General features: G+C 34.7%; 1 protein-coding gene across 2 annotated transcripts; it reads right to left on the bottom strand.

Moving 5' to 3' along the window:
* Positions 1–1,986: 1,986 nt before the first annotated feature.
* Positions 1,987–15,247, bottom strand: LOC112516547. Of its 2 annotated transcripts, XM_025123636.1 has the most exons (19): positions 15,081–15,247; positions 13,208–13,552; positions 12,436–12,624; positions 12,258–12,341; positions 11,711–11,770; positions 11,536–11,580; positions 10,413–10,612; positions 8,202–8,672; positions 7,651–7,774; positions 7,354–7,551; positions 7,128–7,217; positions 6,292–6,354; positions 5,883–5,957; positions 5,731–5,781; positions 4,265–4,342; positions 3,824–3,958; positions 3,447–3,554; positions 3,257–3,322; positions 1,987–2,320 (listed from the first exon to the last, which is right to left on the bottom strand). In XM_025123636.1, the coding sequence occupies exons 2-19, from the start codon at positions 13,508–13,510 to the stop codon at positions 2,252–2,254; spliced, it is 2,409 nt and encodes an 802-aa protein (XP_024979404.1). In that variant the 5' UTR covers positions 13,511–13,552; positions 15,081–15,247; the 3' UTR covers positions 1,987–2,251. The 2 variants fall into 2 exon arrangements, with proteins under 2 accessions (XP_024979404.1, XP_024979405.1); XM_025123637.1 differs by lacking the exon at positions 15,081–15,247 and having other exon boundaries at positions 12,436–12,681; positions 13,208–13,292.
* Positions 15,248–16,454: the final 1,207 nt, after the last annotated feature.

The following is a 16,454-nucleotide window of genomic DNA, read 5'->3' as shown; positions in this document are numbered from 1 at the left end:
CCCACCCCCCCTACCTTTTGTTCAAACCAACCTCTTCTCTGCAAACTACTCAACACATAGTAACTGAGTGTGGGACCCATGTGTTGTCAGACCACTCACTAAAAAACTGACTTGAGCCATGAAATCACACCCCCACCCTACCCCTACCTCCACTGCTTTTATTTTTAACTTTACTTCCAAATGGGATCTCATCCTTCAAAAACATGTCAACACGGCATCGTTTCAAGCCTTTTCACACTTCACCCACCTGAAGAACGGAATGGTCCTAATGTTTTTGTGTTTCAAACCTTCTGATTCACTGACACTTACAAAGATTGTTATTTGGTGTATATATGCAAAAGACTGGGATTAGGTTTCTGAGGGGGGTTCTTTTGATTTTCTCTATAGTTGAGGGGGTGTAAATAGAATTTGGAATGTATACTTACAAGTGTACTAATTTGGATGCACGTGATACAACATTTTGATGCTTCCACTGCTATCTGTCTTTCTGACAAAAGTATCTTCACATATACATATATATGATATATATATATATATACACACATTCTCTTGTATGGGTTTCTTACCCTTTATTCTGATTAACTTTTTAACCCCCATATATAAATATTGATATGCTTTTTAAGAGATGCTAATGATGTGGTATAAAATGATTAAGCTGAGTGTCATAGTTGTAGGCAAGTCTGTTTGGCACTAAGGTTATAGACATGGTGTCTATTAGTTGAAATGAAATCACCACCTGTCATTATAATAAGGTCTGAATGGTGCTTGGTGTAGTGTATAGAGATATTAAGAAATGAGTTTAGAATGCAGAAAAAGTGGATTAAGCAGGCAGTTGGTAATTTGGTGGTCCCAAATTGTTGTCCATGTTGTAGTTAATGCAAAAGGACCTGCACACCAGTCCAAAGATAGGCACCACCATATTCAATGTACCACCAAACTTCATAAGATTAAGTGACTTGCTTGGCAACAGCTGCTGCTGCCATTTCTAGTAGCTGCTACCAATTTCATCTATTATCAAACACTTCTGAAATTAAATTTAAAAAATTATCTACAACTCTGAGTCTTTATTCTAAACAAACCCCACAATTCAATCCAAATTCAACATCAAACAATGTTCAGTAACTTGAAGATAAGAGAGAACATTAGAAATATATATATATATATATATATATATATATATATATATTGTTGGGTTCTAATAAGAAGGAGAGTTAAATGTGAGAAACATAAGAAAGGATCTTCATCCTTATATGCACATTAGAATGAGATGCACGTGATCATTCTACGATTAAAGGTAATCAAGGGTCCAGATCCTAACTCTCTTTCTCACACGATCCTTCACCTATATATAATATGTATATAGAGAGAGAAAGAGAGGGGAAGGGAAAAATGAAAAACTAAAGAACATTCGGGTATACGCATACAAGTAACTGAAGCTATTTTTTACATGTGTGCATATTATGCATACGTGCATACTACACAAATTGCTTAAGGAATTTACATGTATTCGTATTTGCATACCATCCGGATGAATGGTTACCAGGGTGTCCCTTAGTTTTTCATTTTTTTGCTGTTTTCCCTGAACCTGACCCTATATATATAAAGAGGGAGGTTCACAGAAAAACTGCAAAAAAAGATTGAAAAACTAGGAAACACCCTAGTAACTATTCATTAGATTGAAGCTATTTTTTTGGTTTTTATGCACATGTACACTTGTATACTAGACAAATTGCTTACAAATTACTTGTATACGGTCCAGATGAACAGTTATTAAGGTGTTTTTCTTTTTTTTGCATTTTTCCACTGAACTTGACCATATATATGTAAAATCAAGGACTTACCAGGTTCCTCATCTTCAATGGTACGAGAATGAAGATGTGATATATAAGCTTTAAGGCAGGTGCAAAAATAAACATTATGGTACAACATACAAATGGCACAATTAGAACAGAAATAAAAAAAGAAGGGTACTACAATAACGGGCATGCGTTACAAACTGGTTTATTGTTCTGAAATATCAAACAGAGCTCTCGACACTTGGGAAAGAAACCGACATGATTCTAGAATGTTCTTACCTTCGTATGGCGATGTGAATTGTGATGAGACAAAGGAAGCAACATACATGCATTAGTTGCACAAATGGGAAACCAAATTTATATAATACTTTGAACTCATGACAACTATAAATTATAGAAATTTGAGCTGAACTGCCTATAACTATACATTACAGCGGTCAAGCTTTGAACAGCTGCTAATCCTTTTGGAAAAGAGATAACACCAGATCTGTATGTACAGAGAAGAGTTGTGTGTCCACAAAAAGCTGTTTCACAGAATAAATGTACATAGCATGTTAGTGTTACAAACCTTCATTCAGTCAGCAGAATAAAGTAGCAATATAGAAAACTACATGGATGCAAGACAATTAGAGTAGATACTACTTCGTTCCCCATCCCCAGTCAACTCGGGGATTCCACGGTCAAACTGGGTTCGGGTGTCGGGTTCCCCAACGGGTAGGTTTTTTTTTGCCATCCATACTACTTCTATACATTTGGGTGCGTTTAGTACACTGGACAGGACAACTAGAACGGGATCACTTTTTCATGTTTGGCAGGACCTTTATGTGAATAGACAGAAACAGAGTGGAACAACCCCACCCCATGGAACAAGGTGGAACAGACTTATATTTTACCAATATAACCTAAAAATAAAACCTAACTCTCTTCTAAAACATCAAATACGTCTCTCTCTCTACATTCTATTCATTCTTTAAACTTTATTTATTGTATTTCATGATCTTTAAACTTTCAATTTACTGTCCTCAAATTATTATTTTTATACGAACTCTATATTTTGATTGATTTATGTAATTTATTAAATATTAATAATATAACTAATATAGAAAAGATATAAAATAAAAACTGAAAACTACATAGAACTTTTTATTTTGGTGTCATTTTAATAGTCTGCACAAAAACTTTTTAATGTTGTATTTTGTATAAAAAATATTAATTTTATTATAATTTAATAAATTACATAAATTAATAAAGATATATAAAAGATATAAACAACTATTCATTAGGGGTAAATTGGTCATTTTGTCTGTTTTGTCTTGTTGAGTTCTGTCTTACAAACGCTGAACAGCTGTTCTGTCTTGTCACGATATCAATCGCACCCTAACTGTTCTCGAATAATTACTAAATCATCCCGGCGAAGTGAAGTAAACAAATCAAACATATAGAAAATTTAACTAGTGTACCTTCATAAATGGACGATCGCGACTAGGAAAAGACTCGATGAAACTCTCCTTTAAAAGCAATGATACCTGCAGTTCAGATGAAAAAGAAATGTGTTGAACAAATTGTAAAAAAAGTGCTATTGAACTTGTTCATTAACCAGTTTGATTGACTAATGCATAGACTGATATCTAAATCGGGAAAGAGAGAAACCTTATCATCATTCGACTGAACATTCGTAATGGTGTGGGAACGTAGATTAGAGCAAAGTGAATCCAAATAAGATCGTAATACTTTGAGGAATCCCTTCGCAGCTTCTACCTGCGTTCGATAGCAATCATGTGAGAATTTATCCACTTGCACTATAAACAGAATCACATCATTTATTTGAAATCTTAAGCTTATCGTAAATAAATAAAGAGTAGAATATCACACTGAGGTGAACTTCAAAAAACAATGACATTAAATAAAAAATCAACCACGACCACCATAGCATGATTCACCAAGAAAATAATACATCTTAGCCTTCTAAGACATAAGAAAATTACAAATATAGAGAATTCTTACTGGAGTTAAGAAGAAAAATATACCTGCACATCAGTGCACTCATAAATCGGTCTCCTTCTCCCCAAATAACTTTCTCCCACAAGCTGAGCATGATATGGAGTTAAGGCTGCATATAATTCCTTGTACTGGGGGAAATGCGGTATTGACGACGATTTGACCTAATTAAGGCAAAAAAAGAGGGTAATTAAGAGATCAAATTGAAAGGGTCAAAAACTCAGCCCATCATGTCACACAAGTCACCTAAAAGAAAATTATCTCAAATTATTGCAAGTACCAACAAGATATGTACAAGTTTACGCGAACAGTGCTTGTAAATACCCAAAAAAGACAAGTCAAGCCTAGCTTCCTTCCTTCCTCCAACACACATACATACATATATAGGTGTATATATATCGAGAGACACGAAATGATGTGTCTATTTGTAGCTGAAAAATGGATGTATCTGCAAAAAACTAAATGTGCACCTGGTTCTTGTTTGCATCAACAAGAATAATGTTTGCTGACTTGGATTGTACTTCAGCAGTTTTGCTCTTCACACCAACCTGGTCCACATAAAGCAGGAATATATAAGGAAAAGAAACACAGATCACAGAGGAAGGTGCTACAGCACATTTACAACCTGAAACCATAGCACAACATAATCATGCGCAACTTGGTGGAGCTTAACAATATAGAATATAAACTCAAACATTCATTCTCAAAGATATAGAATCCTAGCCACTGGATACAGTAAACTCTATTTTGCTATGGTGTACATATTTTGAATCCTTTTCAACCATTAACTGATGTAACTTGAATCCGCAAGCTACTTTCTGAATCTTAACCATCTCAACCCCAAGTAACTTAATCATACCTTCACCTCCAACCAAAAACGCTATTGCACTAGATGTTTCTAACTTAATATATAATCCTGAGGTTTAAAAATTCTCCATTACTTTAGCTTAATGTTAAAGTACATGCTGAGAATTGCTTGTACCATGATGATACCCCTTTGCTTCTATTTGTGTGGTATGGTGGTTGAGCCTCCCCTACTCTACTCTTGTCTATTAACATGATCACAAGTGCCGTCACTTAATAGACCAAGTCACAATATTTTTTTTCTTTTTCTTGTAATTATGAAGGTTGACAAGTCATTTTTATTGTGGGTGGCGTTAATTATGAAACATTATCATCTTCATTCTATTAATTTTAGTAAACAAATTTCATCAAAATGAGAAATACATGAAACAATTCCATTTTTACATAGAAACAAAAATATATAAAACAATTTCATCAATAAATGAATTATTTAAAACAATTTCATCATATTAAACAATTTCATGAAAAAGTTTCACTAAATTAAACCATGAAATCAACGGTTTTCACGGTTTGTACTAATGGTTTGGTTTGCATTTTATCCCTCCCCTATATATATCTAAGAAACATAACAGCATAGGTAGTTACCTCTTTCTTTCATCCTCCCAAAGGTCTTCCCATGGTGAAGGCTCCACTATACCAAACCAACACACATTGTGCTATTCCCTAGTCCATACACTAGCGTTCCACTCAGAACTACTTAGCATGCCACATTTGCTACCTTCAAAGTCTGGTTAAATTTTTTATATTTCCCACACTTTATTAGTAAAAGCAATAAGTTGGTTCCATTGAGGTCGTATATCAATACCATGAACTTTAGAAATAGCAAATACGTAACTAGTTAAGCCCCTGCGACTTCCAAGACCTACTGGCCTGGCGTTCCTGGTAACCCAACCTTTCTGAAGGTTATGGGTTCAAGTCTCACCAAAGTGAGGAGTGTGTGTGAGTGTTTGACGTAAATAAATATTATATATTACAAAAAAACATATAACCACTTGAATATTTTGTTAAATTGAGTCTTTCTGAATTAAATTAGCAATAAGCAAATGCAGGAAAAACCTAATTAAGAACTCACGATGAAAGGAACAGGCGCATCCAAAAAGTCCAGCATGTCGTTTGGCAAGACCTGAAGCAAAATCAATTAAAACATCAGTTAAGTTCAATTGGTACTGCTATATCATAGCAGATGTACATTACAAACTTAAGAAAGATTCTTATCCACAATACCGGCATAAAGAAGCTCTGCCACTGGTAAGGACGGATCAAAGGGATAATAGACAACACTGAAGCGGACAATATTCCCTGAGATGCAAAAGATAGGACTTCAAGAATAAGAAATATTTAAGTGGTATTGCTTAATCCAACATATGTCATGTTGTTTCCTTAATGATAAATCCCAAAATGATAAAATTATAAGTAGTTTGCTTTGATGCAGATCCATCAAAATTTGAACCTAGCTTAGGTATCCCAATATATCATCCCTTTTATAAGATGTAGCAGCAAATTTTTATGTTTGGATAAAAAGCAATACAACAAATGGTAGACTTAACAACATCAGCGGCTGTTGGGCGACCAAGCACAGACTACAAGCAGCCTAAAAAGGAGAATAATTTGCAATCATAGATAATATACAAACCAGATTAGAGCACACAAACACAATTTGCTTCTCCAGAAGAGCACCCGCAAATATTGTCAGGACCTGTGGAAGACAAAGTGAATAAGAACTTCATTTTTTATTTACGTAAAAACCGATCAAGATTCAATAACAAAAAAAAAACATGAACCTCAGAAGCTTAAGCATAAAGTAATCAAGCTTGATTTCATGACAAAAGATTTAGTAAAAGCAAGTTCATTTGAAAATTAGTCCAACATGAGATATCTACAGGGGTACTAAATCTAGTTAGAAGCATTAATCACTTCTCCATAAATCAAACGCCTTTAGATGCAGATTAAGAAAAAAATCACAACTTTGCAATACCAAAGGTGAATATGGTACTCTCATTACTTTAGCCTTGCATCCGTACATCTAACATCAGAGACAATTTTGAATGTGCATTTGGCATATAAGCTCTTGTTAATCATCTGAAGAGTACCACCTCAACAACTCTATTTGGATGACGCAATGCATTATTGGTGTGGTCAAGATATGGTTTGGCTAGTTATCAGTAGTATCACGGCTGACTCACATTCAGGAATTTTGTTGAATTGTGGGAATTGGCAAGTGGATCAACAATAGAAAAAAGTTTATCGTATAAATAATGAACTTGACAGCAGATGGAAGGTCATAGAACATAAATACGCATGGAGTCATCAAATTTATGAATCAAAAAAGTGCTAAACGAACCCAAAATGGAGCACAAGTCGCAACAATAAACCAATGCAGAAAAGAGACCTTAGTTCATTGTCTAACAGCACATTCAATTGCACATGGATGATTATAAGATGATGGTAATTGAATAAGATAATAATTACATGCTCAAGACGCATGGAGCCGCATATGCAAGAAATTGCCCATACTGATAAGGCAGTTGCCTCCTCCTCCCCTGCAAGTGCCCTGTGAGCCTACAGTAATAAAAAGCATGTGATTAAGTACACCAACCGCACAGAAAAAAGATAGCAAACACAATAGTGAACAAGCACTGTATATTTTTTATGAAACTCAATTTCTTCCATCTACTGCCCAAAAATCAAAACCTGCCTCTGCCAGTTCAAAACTTGTGCTGCATGACATCAAATCAATGGTTGAGCCAGCCATATGTAAAACTGTTTCATCTGGTCTATGAAATTCCAAAGCATGCAGGTGCTCCAGGGGGTGGAACTTGATTGTCGAACCTCTTGCAGGGACACATAAGCGATTATACTCGCATATAATCTGTAAGGATCCATGGTTGTTGGTCTGCAAAAGAATTTGGGGGTGGAGATGTGAGAATTGGGAATTTAACTCGACAAAGTCCACAACTAAGTTGAAAAATCAATGTCAAAACTAAGAGAAAACCTTAGCCCAATCAAAGATCTCGTTGTGCTCGTTATCTTCTTGACCAGAGAAAGATGCCTCATCTGTCTCTGCTGAATCAAGGTCACTCCTAAAGTTCCTATCTTCACTAGGAGAGCCCTGAAAACTGTATCAAGCAATTTCCATCACCAACTAAACATTGTTTAAAGCCGGATAATCTCATCAAACTGTTCCTACCAAAAATTTAGCATTTGCATGAAAACTACACCAAGAATATCATATATTGGCTTTTCTTCTTAGATCCATATAAACCGGTAGCAAATCACAACTATTGTTTTTTGATGAAGCTTTGACAAGAACCATTTAATTTTTTCTTCCTATACAACTAAGTCAATAACAATCCAATGTGATTGTAAAAGTGCGCATCAGAACATGGAATAATCAAGGGAATATATCATGGCATATTATGAGTGATGATGAAGAGCATATAAATATAACATCAATCACTCCTGCTATGCTGCCTCCACGAATCAATGTCTATGTCAAGAAATCAGTGGTCAGATGTTACATATACCCAAAAGATAACGGCTTACCTTGAGGAAGAGTCAGAGCTATCATATTGTTGATAACGGAGAAGTGGCAAAATTGCATTTGGTATATGCTTTGGAGTGGGTTGTTTGTTGAAAACCATATCACCAACAGGACTATCGCTAGTGTTAAACATCTCAGCAGCTACAGATTCTTTCTTGGATGAATCCATCCCCATTTCAGGACGAACCGGTATAACATCATTGACACCTTTGTCCAACGGGAGAGAGTCGACCTTAAGGACATGATGGTTCTCATTACTCCTATCCTCTATCACTCTTTCATTGATAGAATTGCTCCTGCTTAATTGGACAGTTTCCGTGTTTCCATTAAGCATTTCTTGAGCTCCATGTTCAGCTAAAATGCCAACTACTTTTTCCTCTAAATATACTTCATCATCATATGCAACAGATGGTTCCATATCTAACTCGCTAATACTTTTCGTTAGCCGTTCCAACCTTTCTTCAGTGAAGATGCTACAAAATTATAACAAAATTAATAAATTATAGAAAGAAAGAAGTCACAAAAGATAGCATTCATCTTCAGATAAAAGTGAGAGTCTTCACAAGACTACAAATATAAAATTGACAACACAATCATCATATACTCTTGGAATGTCAACAGTTGTCACAGAAATACTCAGATATCCTTGGTTGGTTGAAGTTTGTCACTACTGTTTTGTTTCGCAACCAAGTAAATAAGTGTGTGCTTGTGTAGATGCAAAAAGAAGAACAATGAAACACAGTTTGTCTTCCTGAGTTGTTTCATCAGCTTCTCAAAGTTCCATCAGTTTTGAATTTCATGTTCTTTTCGAACAATTGCAGCCATGTATCTTCCTTTAAGCTTCGTCGTCAATAATATAGTAATGTTGTGTAAATGGAGCCAGGGATTAGAGAGGGACATCAATGCTAAGAAAAAGGAACTGCAGCCCCAAAGTGTAGCATCAGTTCCAGATAACTGCTCAAGTTCAAGTAAAGGCTTCATCCAAGAATCCTTCAGGAATTCTCAGTCAAGAATAGCAATGGTTCCAATTTAATCTTTACAAGGAAATGAAATAATCTAGAGTAATTAATGAACGAGATATTGCAGAATCAAAGTAGCTAATTGAGCTCGCGAAGCAATCTGGAAGCAAAGCCTTAATGACCTTTTGTAGAAAGAATTCATCATGCCTGTATGGAACTCAAATGCATCTCCATCACCAAATTATTGATTATTCACATCCCCTGAATCTTCCTAGTTCCTACTACACTTACCCCAGGTCTCGTACTCATTTCAGAAAGGCTTGTGGGATGAAGAAGTGCAGCGCTCAAGAAAGATCGACAAGATAGCATTTTCTGCTCAAATTGCCTATTTGGGGAACATTACATGTGCAAAATGTAGGGTTTTAAGGTGAGCAAACTACTCAGGATCGTATCAGATTCAACTTGGGAACCTGATTGCTTGGGTCAAGTTCGAAATAGACTTTACAAGTGACCCAACTTTTTTCCATTTATTTAACTAGTTAATCTCCAGACGTCCTTGAATCATTAAGATCATCTAAAGCTCATTCATCCTTACAAAAGTAAGATTTTACACGTAGCTTATATGTATGTTCTGTTATAAAGTATTGCAAATAATCAGTTTTAAACTTACTTTCCTTTTAATTACAATCAAAGGCCGGAAATGTTAAGTATACTTCTTAAGTATATTTTGAGCTAAGTACAAACTTAAACTTATGGCTCCAAGTAGGTTCATGAAAAAAGTTAGATGAGCTGAGTGCTTTCAAGCTTTCACTTTTTAAGTTAACCAATTTAGATGCACTCCTAATCTCCTAGAAAACTTTAACTAGTTGAGGAAACTTTTTCTTAGCTCCTGTCTCACGTATTCCTCTCAACAAAAAGCTACTAGCCTGCTAGGTGATATAATTTGTACAAGGTAAAGTACTATAACTTGAGTATTGATTGATTTTAAGATAAAAAGATGTAATCAGATCAAAAATAGCAGAAAAGGATTTCAACACGATATTCCTTCTACGGCCTGCAAATGCATGCGCCTTCAGTGGATGAGAAATATCTAGTTAAGCTACCATCAAAACTGCACTGTTTCTGCAGTTGAACCAGAGACCAATTTTTGGACTTCAAGAGATGATTATACAGATTCCTAAAATCTAGCCAAAAGTACTAGATACAAAGATGATCATGAAAAAAGAATTTTCATAAATCTGTATGTTGGCAAACCTGTTCAACACGCCAAAATGCAGTTCAAAAAATGGAAGCCTCGATAGAATGCAGTAACACCGGCGAGTTGTTAAAATATGGCGGCTCACAGGAGGGCAAAAAACTTGTCCATCTGTCATCATAGAAATTAATCTTGACGGTTGTTGAACCATCTCATCGACTAGAACACAGCAACCATAAAGAATAGAATCATCTGCACCCTACATAGTGTTAAAGATCAAAACCCAGAAAGTGTACTAAAACTATATTTATTCATACATGTATGTGCGTCTATGTGTATGTATGTGCATCTGTGTGTATGGTATGTATGTATAATGTATGTGTGTATGTGAGTGCATGTATGTATAATGGTCCACAATGGCAGATCAAAGATTTACAGCTTACATATGCCTACCATAACAAACAAAAGATGCACTACAATTACAAGAAAAGTACACTAGAAAATTGTTAAAGTTACGTTTTTTTTTTTTTGTCAGGAGAGGGTCCGCAGCATTCAATAGAAGCATGGTAGAATGCATAAGAAATCATAACCACATAAAAAGAGATCCAGCTGATCATTCTCATCAGGATAGAGTGAAATTGAGCCAAGACATTCAGGAGGGGGAGCAGTAATGACCAATAAGACAACCCCCACCCCTCCACCCTAGATCAGAGCAAGTTGTATTTATAGAATTAAAGGGGTGTACATCCTAAAAGTCGCAAACAAGCTTAATATCTTATCATATTCGATAACAGGTCTTCAGTCTCAGCATAATTGCTATTCTTTGTTGTCTCCTCTAGCAATTAGAGAATTTATCTGACTGAAGAAGTTCAGTCATATCTTGAGACCGTACTTCAAAAAATATTGCTCATTCTAGCAGATTTACTTATTAGGGGATTAAGAAGTATAGTCATGGAGCAATTCATATTTATTAGCATAGTGATCTTTACAGAAATTAGTCAATAGTTATTTTGTTTCAAAGGACATAGCTGATGGAAGAAGGCATATAAGTTTTGAAGGTAAATTACAAAATGGGCGCAGCAATCAAGGTTTAGAAGTCACAGATTGAATATAGATAGAACACCCCCAAAACTAATGAAAATATTGCCAAGAGAATAGTTGAAAGGAACTCCCTGGGATTACCTGCAATCTGAATACAAAGGATAGATCATTTTGTTTAAGGTGCTCCTGAAAATGTAGTAGCACGTTAGAAATGACATGGCAACACAAAATCTTCAAGTGTTCTATTATTTACAAGGAGGAGTTCATCATTATAAGATAAAACTTCAGCACAAGTGATGGTGTTGTCTGAATATACCTGCCCAAGAAGTATTTCATTCAGTTCACTCATTGATGGTGTTCTCTCAATGGTGTGAACCTGAAATTACAAGTAGCAACTTTTAGTCGCAGAAATTGAACCCATAAAAACGGCATCAACAAGAATGATACAAGCTAATAGACAGGAAAATGGACAATTTTCCCAAAGTGGTCATTCAAAAGGAAAGCAAATTTAAAGTTCAAGAACTAAAACAAATGTAATAGAGTAAGTTTCATATGTAAAGAAGAATGGTTATCTGTGCAATAGTAAGAGATAAGAAAAACACCATTATATTGATTAGGAAGCCCATCTACCTGTGTATACATTAATTACAAATTCAAACTATTTTGAAGATAATAATGCATATAACTGCAAGAAGAAACTACAACATCTCCATTCATGTGGCAAAATCAATATTCGAGTAGACATGCTAGCAGTTCAAACAAAAATGATACAGAGATATTTTAGGATGTGTTTCCAAGATCTCAGTAATTGACTGCAAATAAACACAACTTTTTTAGATTAATTACAAGTTCTGTATCCCAACCTCCAATCCACCAGGAAAGCAGAACGAAAGGAGATCCTTAGACCTTAAAGGCAGCTGTTTATCAGGAGGGTACACAAAGAGAACCTGAAAGTACACGCAAATAATCAGAAAATGTATTCCATGAGGATGAAAGCATAATTTTTATTTCTGTTATTTAGGGAGCCATGTGAACCAGGACCTGAGGCTCGAGATTCGGTTCTACGCGGAACTGATGCTGACCACTAAGTGCACTTCGCAGCCTCCCTGAATTTTCAGATCTTCTACCAAAATACTGCCTCTGAAGTGCCTGAATGTCGCAATTTGGAGGCAATCCAACCACTACCATGCTCTCAAAGAGCCTCGATGGTTCTTTCAATATCCGTTGATGCTGAATTTTTTTTTTAAATTATAAACAATTGTGAGGAATAAAAGATAACAGTTCTATCTGTGAGCACAGCAGAGCACCAACCACGAAGGATGAAATATGAGGGAAGTGAGGAACTTTTGGTTCTAAATGTAGATTTTATTTTCAAAATATATGTAGAAGATTTATGTTCTGTTCATCATTTTAAAGCATCATACTTGGCAATAGTTCTTTTTAAAATAATCTGAAAAAACTCAGTATCTAACAAATGCATAAAACTTAACCCAAAACTATAACTAGAATTTACAAAGTACTATGAGAATGGTTGTCCTAATCCATGAGTTACAGTTACCATATCTAAAAACACGCACCCAATGAAACAAAAACCAAAAACTACATTGAGAGAATATTAAGAACATTTGCATTTGAAAGAAAGCTCCTACCAGTGAGCACAGTTAATTATCAGATAACTATACATGTAAATAAATACAAGCACACAAAGAAGGAAGTGAGAATGTTCAAATCAAAGAAAAAGACAGGTTTAACTCAGAAAGGTAATCAATAACCTATCTAGCATCATGTGGTCCAGTAGAAGAAAATAACATACCAGGGCCTGCAATTGAAAGCTTGCCCATTGCCGTTTTTGGCTAGTTAATACTTCTGGGTTGTAAGTTCTACTTTTCTCCTCGGAAGGAGGGGATAAGCCTTTCAGTACTCTGAAAACTTGATTCTGAAGCTTCTGAAGATGGCTACCAGTATCCGCTTTTGATGAGAATACCACTGATGGTCGTGGTGAAGGAGAAGGGGGAGTAACAACAGCTCCAGGGGAATCTTCAGCTGCCTGCACGAAGAATGAAGCACCCCAACCTGGGCTACTTGGCTCCTCAAGAGTGCAATTCCCTTTGTCCATGAGTGCAATTCCTTTTGTCAAAACAGCCGAGCACCAGGAATACTAAAATTTGGAGGCACGTGTACGAGAAAAAGTATGAGCATGATTTGTCCATTGCACTCATTCAAAATGAAGAACATAAACTAAAAAGTTTGCAGGATAAAGATGCAAATTCAGAAATAAAAAGAACACTTCATGTGCTGTCCATTCTTATAAAAAATGATAATGAAATTAGAGAGGACAAGGGAGCAAAACAAAGCAAATGAAAAGAAAAGTTTCTTCATATTTTCCAATTTGAAATCACATGCTTCTTCACAAACATTTTCTAGCAACAATGCACAATTCGAGATCCACCAGCACCTGTCAAATCACCAGTCATTCTTTTTAGCTGCACTTGTTCACTCTGTACTAAGAGACTTTCACCACATGTAGCTTAACAAGTTTGGCAGTAGTTCCCATTTCCCATAGGATATGAAGAGCTGTCTGTTAACAGCTTAAAAGGCTTAATGGGACTCACAGCTTATTCGGTCAGCTATACATGACTATTTGATAGTGGCTTAATGAAGTAGAAAATGGCTTATTCAGTAAGCTTCTAGGGGGAGGTTTATCAAGAAAGACAAGGTTTTTCAAACCTACCGCTCCCAATTGAAGAACATGCTCCTTCTATCTATGAAAAAGTCCTCCAAAATAAAAACCTTCTCAATCTATATAGATAGGTTAATCCACACAGAAAACTTCATCCATAAAGTACTTAACAGAAAACCAACCAAACAGCCCAGCATACCAGCAAACAATGCTTAAGGCTATGCCTATACGTCATTTCTGATAATTCTTCCTAAAAGAATGTACTCACTCACTCCCTCTCGTGTTTTTTAAGTCTAGTTCAATGACTAGTTTTGTGAACCCTCAGAAGAATACCAGAGACAGTGGCACTTAGTCAGAAGTCCGGTAGACCACCCACTATATTCCTCACCATGCTCAGGTTTAAGGCTCACCCATTTCAAGCGATTCAATTTGTCAACTGCAGAATTACTAACATGACCAAAAAATGAAGCAATTTTCTGTTCCCCTAAAACTATCAGCATTTCTTCCCTTTCTACTACCAATCACACATGTAAATAACTACTACCTGTCTATAACTTAAATCAATTGTAATCTTCATACACTGAACCAACAAATGACGATAAAAAAAAAGGTACCACTTATTCCATCCCTAAAAGTAGTGCAATAGTTGTTTCTGGTGCTGTACACAGGACTCGATGACCTGACGTCTACAGTAGAAAAGAAATTGCCTCAACCAGCATAAACGCTGTATTTAGACATGAAAACACAAAAGTCGGAGATTTTACAAGTAATTTTTAGTGAAAAATAAATATGTAGATTTTGATCTTACACGGAAGATACAAAAACTACATTTTTTTCGGCTTCACGTTGATAAACACTAGAATTAAGCAACAGAAACTTAATGGCATAAAACGATCAGGAAAGAAGAAAAGGTTGTTAAATTAGAAAGAACAGATCAGTAAACAGAGAGAAAGCTTGAATTAACGGAAACAGGAAGAAGAAAGAAGCGATTAAAGGAGAAATTCACCTGTAAATTGGGTTTAGTGATGGGCTACAGATACATATACGTATGCGTATAGAAGATCATGCGTCTGTGCCTGCATCCATCTGGTTGTGTGTTGTAGAGAGAGAAATAGAAGGAGATGAATGAAGATGGAGAAAGTGGAAGGAGAGTTTCTCTTCAGGCGGCCATAACAAAGTATTAAGCTTTTCTTTTTGGTCTTAAGAAACCCCCCTAAATTGATAAAAGGAGAAACGACGCTAATATTTATTGCTTTAACTATCTAATTATTTAATTATGAAGACGTTGTTGCCAATATTTACCCTTTTTTATTTTATTTTATTTATATAAAAAGTGTGCTCTATTTTTTTATCATGTCAGTTTATGTATATCTCAATTCTCAATTAATTTTAAAAGGGTTTTTTAATATTTAAATCTTCAATTAAATTAATCTTATAAAATTCTAAATATAAAAAATAAATATTTTTTATTTTATTTTATTTCAATTAATTCTCTGTATGGTTATCTAAAATAAAGAAAATTTTGAACTTTTATTTAAGAGGATAAAATTTAAACTTTTATTTAAGAGCATCTGTTAAAGCATTGGGATGTTGAATTTCAGGGACAAACCCAAAAAAAATTCAAATGATGATACCATTTGATTAAAAGAGATAAATAGAATGAAATTTTCTCAAACAGTTACACCATTGGACTAAGAAAATGATATTAATAAAATTCGAACTCGGGTTGGGATGAAAGAAAAGCTTTGCAAACCAACTCTACCAAATAAAACTTATTTTAGTATAGTTTCAGATTATATATATATGGTATACAGAACAAATTAATACGGTTGCACTTTTCATGAGCCTATATTTTTTACACTACAATGGATGAACAATATGGTAGCACGGGTCACCGCATGCTTTGGATTGGGACCGTCTCTGCTGATTTTATAGAATATTTTAGTAATGCAATTAACATTGAATAAGTACATAAAATTCAAGTCGTAAATGAAAAAAAATCATATAAAATAACACATGATAATTCGATTTTCGAAGTTATCATAAGTTTATGAATTAAAACAGAATTTTGAACTAAAAATCAAACTTACGATAAGTATTATAATTAATTTAGTATGGTTGACCAATTATTACCCACAACAAAAACATGGATGTCATATACTATTTACATCCTTTATTTATAAAAAAGATATTACTTTTCAATTTAAAATTAAAAATATATGTACGTGTGTTAATTTAAAAAAAAAAATAAAATCCTTTAATTAAAAATGATGATGTGTAATATTTCGTGTGTCGACAAATAAAAACAATTATAAATTCAATAAATGAAAAAATTTAATGAATAAAAACAAATAAAAAAAATATCATCAAAATGGATTAT

This window comes from Cynara cardunculus (genome assembly GCF_001531365.2).
Source record: "Cynara cardunculus var. scolymus isolate 2C chromosome LG 8, CcrdV1, whole genome shotgun sequence".
Classification (NCBI taxonomy): Eukaryota; Viridiplantae; Streptophyta; class Magnoliopsida; order Asterales; family Asteraceae; genus Cynara; species Cynara cardunculus.
The sequence above is the reverse complement of the archived record's forward strand: the minus strand, read 5'-3'. Positions and strand labels throughout refer to the sequence as shown.

Coding starts and splice junctions, on each gene's coding strand:
- LOC112516547 (XM_025123636.1), bottom strand. CDS start 13,510: ATGGACAAAGGGAATTGCACTCTTGAGGAGCCAAGTAGCCCAGGTTGG. Junction 10,613..11,535: donor CCTTTGTATTCAGATTGCAG/GTAATCCCAGGG, acceptor AACACTATGTAG/GGTGCAGATGATTCTATTCT. Junction 7,775..8,201: donor AGCTCTGACTCTTCCTCAAG/GTAAGCCGTTAT, acceptor TGCTTGATACAG/TTTTCAGGGCTCTCCTAGTG.